The following is a 12013-nucleotide window of genomic DNA, read 5'->3' as shown; positions in this document are numbered from 1 at the left end:
GAATGCTACTTTGCTATTGTTCTCTAAGTAGTAATGTGATTAATTTTCCAAGATGATAAAGGGCCTGTAGGTAAAGAACCTGTCTCCAGGGAAAGAAAAAGTACAACAAGAATTTGAAGACCTGAAACTGGTTATATTTTACCTTACCTGGATCCAGTTACTTTTAGTGTCTCTGAATTTAATGAGTAAATTAAATTATTGAACTTGAAAAGGAAGAGGTGTATGGTTTTAAGTCAAGAAATTATAGTACTTAGGTCATTTTCACCTGTGTAGATAGAAATAGTCAGTTTTTATGTGTAGCTGCAGTGGAGGGTGGGGAGATAAGAGAATGCTATGGTTAAATCCAGCAGACCTTCTTGATCATTCGATAACTGTGCCAGTCACTAAATCTCAACTCGTAAAACAGCTTCTTGGTGAAAAGGTCAAAAAGGATTAATCAAAAGTTGTTTGTGATCTGGCTTGTTCCAGTTGACAGACTATATAGAGCAAAAGACTTATGTTCTCTTAACAGATATTTAATAGGAAAACTCATGTTTTGTGTCTGAATGTCAGGATCATTTTTTGACACCACACTTTCAGCAGATTTGCATTCTGCAAAGCACTTCTTTTCAAAGAACACTTGGCTATGTGAGCTCCTATTTTTCAAAAATATTAAATAGCATAGAATCTAGAAATCTTTTATTTTAGTAATGCAGCAAATATTTCCACAATCTACATCACAGTAGACCACAGATATATGAGCAGAGGTTAATATTATCACGCAATATTAATAATATTTTTTTTCTAAATCAGGTAAAACTCTCTGTGCTGTTTATGTTGAGGATAAAAAAAGTGGAACTGGGAAAAGGTCACCAAAGTGTAGTTCTCCGTTATTTGTGTCCCAATTTAAGTTAGTGCACCCAATTTAAGTTCTGGCTGAGATACGCACTTAAAAATATTTTTGCAAGAGTGTGGCATTGTGGCTTGAGAAAATAGGAGAAAACAAGATTAAGAAAATAAATCACTTTAAATTGGACTTCCTTCCTTAAATAAGGTGGCCTGAGGAAAAAAAAAAATCAATTTAATATTGCAGTGCACCAGTTAAAGAAGTTGATTTCAGTATGTGTGAAATTCAGTTCTTGAGGTCAATTTGATGGACTTGGATGTCTATATTTATTTTTCTTAATGGATACATAGAATATTAGACAGTAGAGTAGTATTTGGGTGAGTGGTTTGGGTGAGTGGTGAATAAATGGACAGAACAATGTGTGTCTGAGAGTATGTCATTCTACCCATCGCACTTCTTTCTTCCTCCTCCCCATCCCCCGTCATTTCCAAAAAAACAGCTGTGCTATGTTTTGTCAGATATTGGAGTGTTGTTCAAAATTTATTACTTTGGAGCTTTTTATCTGTATTCTAACTTTTTTAGTCAAAAGTATTTTTGTGAATTTGGGGGCTTCTTTCCCTCTTTCCCCTCACTTTGTTTACCCTTAGTGACATAAATCACTTCCCCAGTCCTCCTGATTACTTTCCCTCTCAGCTCCCAGACTGAAACAGGTCACAGAGTAAGAACACACTATCTGCCAACTGGGACAAAAGATTAAACAAATTCCTAAACAGCAGTTTTCATATATGGTCCCATTAACTACTAGCGACAGTCGTTCAATATGCTAACATCTGTATAAAACTGATGTTTCTAGCGAAGTCTTACAGCACATACTTTGTTAATAAGAAAATAATAGCTCTCCCTTAACAATGTGTTTGAATGGGGGTGAGGGATCGCCAGCACTCTTTTATTAATATTATTTTAGTGAAGATAAATATCATCTCTCAAATTACATCCTAGCATGGTGGTATGTATAGAAATATGTTTTAATGTTTTTTGGTCACACAGGGTTTTTCTTTTTTTCCCTGTAATTATTTCTAGTGGCATAATATTGGCTTATATAATAAACATTGGAATTTTACTATGAATTTTTAAAAATTGGGAATGGTTATCTACCTGTAGATATCAGCCCACCAGCCCAAGGAGTGGACCATCGACAAGTACAGAAAGAACTAGGTGATGTCATTGTCCGTCTTCATACTCCAGTTGTATTGACTCCTACCACTGTTCAAGTTACATGGACGGTAAGTTTTCAAAGGTTATATAATGGTAGTAGCTTTTATTCCTTTAAGAAAACAAACGAAACAGAAAAAAAGAAAATAAACAAACCAAAAAGTAGTAAAAAACACCCTCCCCTTTTAAAATCAAGGTGTAATCAATGATAAAAAATATTCAATAGATAAAGAGTAGAGTAAAAATAGATTGAGTACAATATAAACATGACATATTCTGTCTTCTGAATTTTTAGCAGCTTTTTTGAGATATAATTAACATACTACAGTTAAGGTGTACAACTCAATGTTTTTTAGTATATTTACAGAGTCAGGCAATCATCAGCAAAGTGTGGCTTTAAAACATTTCATCATCTCAGAATGAAACCCTGTACCCATTAGCATTCACTCCTCCACTCCCTCTACTTTAGCCCTTTGCAACCACTAATCCACTCTGTCTGTAGATTTGCCTATTCCTTTCATATGAATGCAGTCATCTTACGTGTGATCTCTTATGTCCTGCTCCTTTTACTCAGCATGTTTTTGAGATTCATCAGTACTTTATTCCTATTTATTGCTGAATAGCATTCTGTTGTACAGATATATCACCTACATCTGTTTATCTATCCATCAGCTGATGCACTTTTGAGTTGCTCCTACTTTTGGCTATTATGAATGATGGTGCCATGACCATTTGTGTACAAGTCCACATATGTTGTCCTTTCTCTTGGTATAAATGTAGGAACTATTGAGTAATATCATAACTCTCTGTTTAACATTTGGATGAACTGCCAAAATATTTTCCAAAGTAAAATATTATACCATTTTGTGTTCTCACCAGCAATATTTGAAGGTTCCAGTTTTCCCAGATCTTTGCCAATCTCTCACGTCCTCACCAACACTTGTTATTCTCTGTCTTTTTTTTCATTATAGCCATACTAGTGGGTGTAAAGTGGTGTACGTCATTGTGGTTTGGATTTGCATTTCTTTAGTGATATTTTGCATCTTTTCATGTGCTTTTGAGCATTTGCATATCTTCTTTAGGGAAATGTCTGTTCAAGTTCTTTGACCATTTTTAAATTCGGTTGTTTGTCTTATTTTAGTCTTGTAACAGTTTTTTTTATATTGGATACAGATCCTTTATCAGATATATGATTTGTAAATATTTTCTCTCAGTGTGTGGGTTTTTACTTTTTTAAGGTGTCATTTGAAGCATGAAAGATTTTAATTTTGGTGAAGTCTTCTTCTGAATTTAAATCGACCATCTTTACATTCTTTTAGCTGAATCTCATCCAGCAGAACCAAAACATGTATTTAATTTTAACAATTTGACATATATAGTAAAAAAATTACTGGATTTTAAGAAATAAATTGATTTTTAATATATACTAAGAGTGTTCAATTCCATGCATTCTTAAATGTCACCCTCCCCACTGTTATTTCAAGATGCTAAATATTTTGATCATGTGTTAGCCACTGCAGTGAAAACAACAAATAGAATACAAATGTCAGTATTAGTTATATTAGAGAATACTAAGACTTGTGTATGATTTGTGTCAACATGTATGTCTATGTTTTGAGAAGAGCCAGATAATGTTCTTCCCTGTGCCTAATACAGTTATTGCCAACTTCTCACTTATGCCCAAGATCTCTCTACTATATCCTCTAAAAATCCGTAAGAAAATATATCAGGATGATAGAGGAGCACATCTTCTTTAAGCTGTCTGTCTATGTGCTAGATCTTGTATGCTGTATGGACATTTGAGTTAGAAACACCTAGAAAAAATTGCACTTTACTTATAGTATTAATTATAAAGTATGTATAATTATGTCTCTATCATTATTGTTGTTGTTGTTGTAACGGAAAAATAACTATAAATTAAAAAATTAGATTTGCCCCCTCTTTGAGTCCAGGTTTCTTTAGGGAAATGATTATTTCACCCATTCCTATCAAATCCCTCAACAAGGGAGGTTAAGAAAGGAAAACTGGTTGTTTTTCATCAGTTCTTAATTATGTTTGAAGTATAAAACACAATGAAGAAATTATTCCAGTGTCCTCTCAGTAATAAGTCCATTGAACAAATCCAGTTCAACTAGCATGTTTTGAGGACCAGTTTTTACTACGTGTGGGACAGCACTATATAAAGAGACACAAATCTACTTGAGAGAAACATGGAAATCCTTAAGGACAGTACTCAGATAAAGGCCATAACAGATATATATGTAGCCTATAGACAGGTTTCAATTAAAGAGGAAGTGATTAACTCTACCCTCAGGCTCCAGAAAAGGCATCACCACTCATCTGCATTTACATAGGGAAACATGGAGGCGTTATTAAATCAGAACAGGAGAACCTAAAATAACATTTAAGGCTGTTTATTCCAAGTCTATAATGTTGTAAAAGGAAACCAGTGCAGACAGGTTGAACAATGTTCCCAGTATCTCACATCTATTTATAAAGATAGGATTAGAATTTCCTTACTTTAAATCCGTTTTTTGTGTTTTTCACTTTACTGTACACAAATATTTACTTAAAAGGAATACCTTTTAATGGTGGAATTTGGGCATACGATCCTGGATGGGGCATTTTGTTATTTCTTAAACCAGACCACATGATCAGTCAAATTTTTGTCCTATGGGTAGAAAATTGTATAATACTTTAACAAAAATGAGACTAAGTTTAAAATATTTTAAGGGTAATTATGATTATTTAGCATTACATTGTTTCTAATTCCATTTTTGCTATAATTTCTCATAGACTTATTCTGTCTTCGACATATAATGACTTCTATTCTTCTATTCTCGTGAAGGGAGCATAATGACCTCATCGTTTTTCCAATGGCACAGTCGGGGTATTATTCACTGTGCCTCTTCCATTTTTCTGTAGCTTTGACTAGATACAAAACTAACAAAGTCAAGGAAATCATTATGTGTTTAATAGCTGATTTTTCCTCATTCTCAATTGAAAAAGTCTACTCTGTTGGGACTTTTGAAGGGGCTTCTTTTAAGCTGTTTCTAAATGTGGAAATTATTTGGGTAGAAATCAAAGTCATTATGTTTACGAAGTTAATCCCTTTAAAAGTCACTGAGTTTAAAAGAATAAATCAAATTAGATCATGATTGCAGGTCAGTAGTCTGGGAGTTCTTCCAGGAGAAGGACCTTGTCATATTCATCTCTGTATCCCAAGTAGCTTGTCATTACTAGTTTACATATCTCTCTCCCTCATGAGCTTGACTTCTGTGAGTCTGGAGTTTGTGTTTTATTCCTGTTTTTTCAAAGCAGAGCATCTATTATGAAATACCCTTTCAATAATTGTCTGTTCAATGATCAAATTAGTTGTGTTCATACATTTTAATTTTTATCTTAAAAAAGAAAGTGTTCAATTATATCACAAGGTATCTCCATGAATTTATAGTTACACATGAGAGAAGTATGTATTGGAGAGGTAAATTTAGTGAAATCAAGTGAGATTAGGGGTGGGATCAGTTGCCAAGGAAATTATAGCTAAATATTTTATTTTCGTGTCATATTTTCAACTTGCTAAATGTATATGTTGTACAAATTATCACTTTGTTAGTATTTGAGTTACAGTTTTGCTGTGGTTTGAGGGCAGAAATATATTCCCCAACCCATGTGTTTAAATTTGGGGCCAGCTGAAGTGGTTTACCAATGGTTGGCAGGATTCAATTACCAAACTCGTATGACATTTGCACTGGAAAGACCATCCACCTGCCCCACGCGAGGCTAATCTTGAAGCAACGATAGTTAGCAAAGCCTGCTTCCCAAAAATGACTGCTCTCATAATAACAGTAAGCAAAAATGTCAAGAAAATGGCTGTTTCACAAAGAGAATAGCAATAAATCTCTTACTTAAAAATGATTTGGGCTGGCTCGGTGGCATAGCAGTTATGTTTGAGCACTCCACTTTGATGGCCCAAGGTTTGCCGGTTCGGATCTCAGGCATGGACCTATGCACCGCTCATCAAGCCATGCTGTGGCAGGCATCCCACATATAAAATAGAGGAAGATGGGCACAGATGTTAGCTCAGGGCCAATCTTCCTCAGCAAAAAGAGGAGGATTGGTGGTAGGTGTTAGCTCAGGACAAATCTTCCTCAAAAAAAAAATTTTTTTTTAATGATTATTTTAGATTTTTTGGGGGAGGAGTTTTGTTTTTGTTCAAGGACAAAAAGAATCACAGACCCTTTGCCCCTTAAGCATCACAGCTTCTATTGGAGTTGAAATAGTGCTTTGGCGTGCTAGAATTTCAGAACTCAGCTAAGAAAAGATAAGTCACATAGCAGGCTGAGCCCACCAAAGAGAATTCACTTGGAATTTTCAGTTTAAATGGATTTTTTTCAAATTGAAAAGATAGATATTAAGCATATGAATTAAACATTTCAGTAAAAGTGCTGATTTGAGGGCCACATATGGAACCCCACTTTTAGTATATCCCTCACTTAACAATGATGCTTTATCATCATGCATCTCTAAAACTTAGTCATTTAATTGTTTCTGTGCCCTTGTAATGTGGATATTATTTGAAAAAATTAAGTAAACTGAGGCTCAGAAGGTTTAAGAGGCTAAGCTGTACCTCATTCGAGACCTTATGACTGGAAGACCGAAGCTGTCTTCATCATTTCACATTTTCCTTACGACAATTCTTTCTTTATTCATGTTTCAGAAAATACTAATTTTTAAAAATTCTATAAACCCATGGATTTGTGGCCAGACTCTGACTATAATCAACACTAAAAGAAAATCCTCCTTCTTATAATCAGAATGTTAATAAAACTAGTAACAAGCATATGGTTTAACTTGAAAATGACCACCTGTCAAAATGTGCTCCAAAAGTCAGCGGTGTAGAACGCATATCCAATAAAAATCCCACCTCTTTTTTTTTAAAGGTAACGTTCAGCATTTTCATTTTTGCTTCCACCTGTAACAACAAATTTCCTTCTGGAAAGAATGCATTGCAACTGCACAAAATCAACCTAAACTATTTAGTTATTAAGCAGGCCATTAGAAGATCCAGGTTGGAGGCAGTGTGCTCTGAAGTGAGCAAGGCAATGTTGTGTGGTAAACATTAGCTTCATAAAGTCCCTAAAACACTTAATTAATGAAAACCAAACATGGGTAAAACCAATTTACCCTGATTTACAGACTCCCTTCATCTGGAAACAGCTGCTTAATGTTCTTCTTAAAAACACAGCTTGCTTCTTTCAGTATTAACAAGCTATTATTGTGAGTTATGTCTTTCTTTCAGTATATAAATTCACTTAAAGCGAATGCAGAGAAGTTTATAAAATGTAAGCTTAATGTTGTTTTAACATATGCTGTAAGGATTTTTTGAACATTGACAGTTTTGATGAAAGGCATGTCTGTTTGACTCTCATAAATTTAACTTTTTGCTTTTTAGTTGCCTTGTTTTATAATGTCAGAACAACTTCTACTTTTCAAGAGGTATGTCCATTGGTAGAAACACGAACTGGTAACATGGATGAGGACTCAAAGATCATGAGCTTTGGCATCAGAGCTGGGCTTACTTTTTCTTGACGTAACCTTATGCCAGTATAGCACTAATTCCAGAAAATCTTTGAGGGTTAGAAAGCTGTCAGGTGGGTGAAGGAATTCTTACTGGTTGAGACTCATCCGCGAAACTGGAATTAGCTATACATAGAAACACACATGCTCACGTCCACCAAATTCATGGATTACTTTTCTAGTTTGGACATTCTAAATATAGAAGAGTGTCTCTCTGTTCCACTGTATTTTGATTGAGGTTTTTGTATTTTTTTATTTTCTGCCTTTGCTAAAAAAATTTTTAAATGCTGCAAGTCAAGAAGAAATGCTAGAAGTTAATAGATGGAAGAATACCTTTTGTTTATAACGTGTTAACAGCTGGATAAAGAAATTTTTCAAAAGCTAAAATAACCGTTTCCATCATTACCTTCTCTATTTCCTCTTTCTCCTCAACCTTCCTGAAATGAGGTTCTGCCATATCTTCTCTATTAAGTTTTACACTTTGACAGTGAAAGATGTCAAGTTAAAGGCTTCTTAGAATGTGGCTGTTAAACTATAATACATGGACTATTAATTGGAGAAGGTGCTGTGATAATTATATTTAAATTGAGCATTTCTAGAAACATGGAAAGACATTAAAAAATGTTTAAAAAGCTAAAAGTTCTTTTTTCCCAGAAAATGAAACAGTGGTAAAACTCCAATAAAGATTGTTTAGTAAATGTTTAAAGAGAATATGTTTCATTTTTAGCTTGCATTTTTTTATATATTCGTTTTTCATGTAATTATTATGAGCGAACAAAAATGCTTTCAAGTTTCTATTTGGTATGAACTTTCAGATTCAAAATCTCAGATTTCATTAAAAACAGCTGCTTATCCTCTGAACCTTAAATGAATGACAGCCTCAAGAAGGCTGTCTGGAGGCTGGCCCGGTGGCCGAGTGGCTAAGTTCCCGCGCTCTGCTGCAGGCGGCCCAGTGTCTCGTTGGTTGGAATCCTGGGCGCGGACATGGCACTGCTCATCAAACCACGCTGAGGCAGCGTCCCACATGCCACAACTAGAAGGACCCACAACGAAGAATGTACAACCCCGTACCGGGGGGCTTTGGGGAGAAAAAAGGAAAAAAAAATAAAATCTTTACAAAAAAAAAAGGCGGCTGTCAAATTGTGCCAATAGTGGGACTATTGAAGGAGCCAGGATTTGGTAAATTAATAAAAGTCTTTGATTTAATATGTGTTAATGGGCATGAGCTTTTCATGTGCATTTAAAACAGATGCTGTAGCTCCACGACTTTTAGCATCTCGCATATGCTTCCTCCAGCCACACAAATTTTATACATATTGTTCCTATTGTTCTTCCCCTGGAGAAATCCTACTTTTCTTTCAGATCTCAGTACTTATTCTTCGGGGAAAGTTTATCTCCCCTTCCTGATCCAGTCAACTTCCTCTCCATTCTAGGCTGTCTTAGCTCCTTGTACATCTCATTGATAGCATTTGTTTGTGTTTATTTGTGAGGAGTGTAACTTGACCATTGTTTGGGTGATTATTGGATAATGCCCATCTTCTACCTGGACTCTAAGCACCATGAGGGCAGGACTGACTCTACTTTCATTCTCTGCTTTTATCTCCAGAGTTTAGCAGAATTTCTGGCACCTATTAGTAGGAACTCAAAAAATGTTTGAGTGAGTGGAGGTATTAGAGGGTGGAAAAGGGCTGAGAATGGAAATTCCAGACAAATAGTACATTATATATAAAAACACACAAAGGGGAGTTGTTGAATACAGATAAGAACAATTTGATGAGAAATGAAGCTAGAAAAATTGGCAAGTCTAGGCCTTGACAGGCCTTGGTGGGTAATCCAAAGAATTTGAATTAAGTAAGTATCTGGGTCCTATGAGGTATTTTATGCAGGAGAGTTTTTCCACTCTTCATTTTAGAAATAATGACTTAGGAGCAATGTGAACTCAAAAATGGAAGAGGATATGGTGGTTACCAGGGAAAAGGGGGGGTGGGGGGAGGGCACAAAGGGGGAATTGGTGTACCCACAACATGACTAACAAAAATGTACAACTGAAATCTCACAAGGTTGTAATCTATCGTAACATTAATAAAAAAAAAAAATGGAAGAGGATATTAGAAGCAGGGAGATGAGTTAGAAAGCCGTGGCATCACTCAGATGATAGTTAATGAGGACCAAAATAGGGACAAGAGAAATGAGGATGGATCCATTGTGATGTCTAAAATACTTCCTTTAGGTTTCCAAAGCTTTTTGCTCTGTTTTTCAGGTCGATCGCCAGCCCCAGTTTATTCAAGGCTACCGCGTGTTGTATCGTCAGGCCTCAGGCCTGCAGGCTACATCAACATGGCAGAATTTAGACGCCAAAGTCCCAACTGAGCGAAGTGCTGTCTTAGTCAATCTGAAAAAGGGGGTGACTTATGAAATTAAAGTACGACCATATTTTAATGAGTTCCAAGGAATGGATAGTGAATCTAAAACAATTCGTACTACTGAAGAAGGTCAGTATTCAGATTTCTGACACAAACCAAACTTAAAGCATAAAGAAACCAGTTTCTGTTGAAGTTCTAGTTTATCATGTTCCTTTGAAGAGTAGCAAGAAAGAATCTAAAAGTGAATCCAGAAGTGTCATTTCCCCCTTTTATTCTGAGAATTCCTTAGAATCTGACAACTCAAAAAAAAAAAATGACATTCTAGTAATTTGAGTATTTCCTAAGTAAACATTTTCCCCAAGTCCTGTTTGCTAGTACAAATCTTGTTTGTTTTTTGGCTTCGTTAAAGGACAGGCTACTGGAAACCCAAGAACACAGGCCATTCACTGCCACTCCTCTTTTTTTAGTAGAGTGAGGTATTGCATTTTCTTTTATAAGCTCCCTTCTCTGGGGTCTGCCAGTCTGATTCATAATTCCCAATTGGGAAGGCCACTTACTTGCTTGCAATAGCATTCTTCTTAGTGACGTTCCCTCCTCCTCTCTCTTTTGGAAATTTTCCTGCCTACAGATACTTTGAAGTCAATCTGTGATGAATGTGAAATTAATGTAGGACTCAACTAGTCCACTTACTAATGTCTCCTTCACTGAACTACAGGCTTATATAATAGTATGATCAAAGTACACAAAGTCAGATGCCAAGTATAATGATTCTCCCCCTTTTTTGATTTTCTACTAATTTTTTATACACAGCTCCCATAAAAAGCCTTTTTTCTAAACATATTTTATATAAATTGATATGAGCAGCCTTAAGAAAATGTATGTAGGTTGCTCGTGCTAACATGTAAATGTTCACGTTTGACCAAAGAGCTTTTAAGTTATCCATATCTTATAATAAGCAACAGGCCAAAAATGTTATCTTCACATTGATTAACAGTGGGATACACTGACATGGGCAGAAGAGCATGTTTTTAAAGGCATCGTTAATCTACTTTTATGATAAGTAAAGTAAAAATATACTAAAAATTAATAATGGTATCTTTATCCACCATTAAATTTTACTTTATGTTGAAAGTTTATAGTACTAAGGAGTGGGGTGGGTGAATTTAATACAGAATGCTATGTTTGAAGCAGACTTCCAAAATCAATTTCACTGCAGTCAGACTTTTCCTCTGGATTAGACATTTGTCACCATCCGGTTGTACATTCATCTCCGATTTCCGTAGCCTTCTGAAGGTAACAAATGGAACTCAGCTGGGCTCTGTCTGGGAAGGATGAGTGGCCATTTGGGTTCTTTCACATCTGTAGAAAGAAGCTAAGTGCCGGAATAATTGAGCTGTCAGGAAGCAGGCATGGTGTTCTCTCCAAGCCAGCAGCAAGGCAAATGAGAAACCAGTTTTCTCCTAAGTGTTATTTTTCAGTGAAGTCTACTTAATAACCACAAAATTTGTAGACCAGTGGTTCGATTTATTTCATTGTGCCATATTTGGGAACAATATTATCACAGAGAAGAGTAATAAAGAGCAGTATTGTGGCCACGTGTCTGTGTGTCTTATATCTCAATGAATATGGCCATACCTCAGTGAAATATGTCATGACAAATTTACCAAACATGGGAGACTTCATTAATAGGCTTTTAAAATATCTTTTATGACTCAACTGTACATATTTTTTAGAGGACTATACTGTGTAGAGTTACGAAAACACTAATCCTTTTATATAAAAATACTTTAACACCACAAAATTCTTTGAATTTTAACTGTTGGTAGTTTGATTTTACTTTCTTCTGCCTTTGATTTAAACTCAGCGGTTCACTGAGAATTGATAGATTTTCCTGCAAACATAGCATTTTTTAGTTTTCAGGTACACTGGATGGGAGGTGCTGCAGACTAAAATCAGAAATTTTTTCTCATCTTTTCTCAGTATGATTATAATTAGTTATAGGAGAAACGGTAAAGGAAGAGAATTTTAGGAA

At 35.4% G+C, this 12013-nt stretch overlaps 1 protein-coding gene across 19 annotated transcripts in view; it reads left to right on the top strand.

The window, feature by feature from the left end:
* Positions 1-12013, top strand: part of ROBO2 (roundabout guidance receptor 2) — a 1206434-nt gene that overhangs the window by 1121380 nt on the left and 73041 nt on the right. For all 19 annotated transcript variants that reach the window (XM_070488704.1, XM_070488697.1, XM_070488701.1 and 16 more), the window contains 2 exons: positions 1988-2109; positions 9879-10110. In XM_070488704.1, the coding sequence (XP_070344805.1) occupies positions 1988-2109; positions 9879-10110 (354 nt within the window). The remainder of the gene's footprint in view (positions 1-1987; positions 2110-9878; positions 10111-12013) is intronic.

The sequence above is a fragment of the Equus asinus genome, chromosome 18, assembly GCF_041296235.1.
Source record: "Equus asinus isolate D_3611 breed Donkey chromosome 18, EquAss-T2T_v2, whole genome shotgun sequence".
NCBI classification, from domain to species: Eukaryota; Metazoa; Chordata; class Mammalia; order Perissodactyla; family Equidae; genus Equus; species Equus asinus.
Note: the sequence above shows the minus strand (reverse complement) of the source record. Positions and strands in the feature narration are given on the sequence as shown.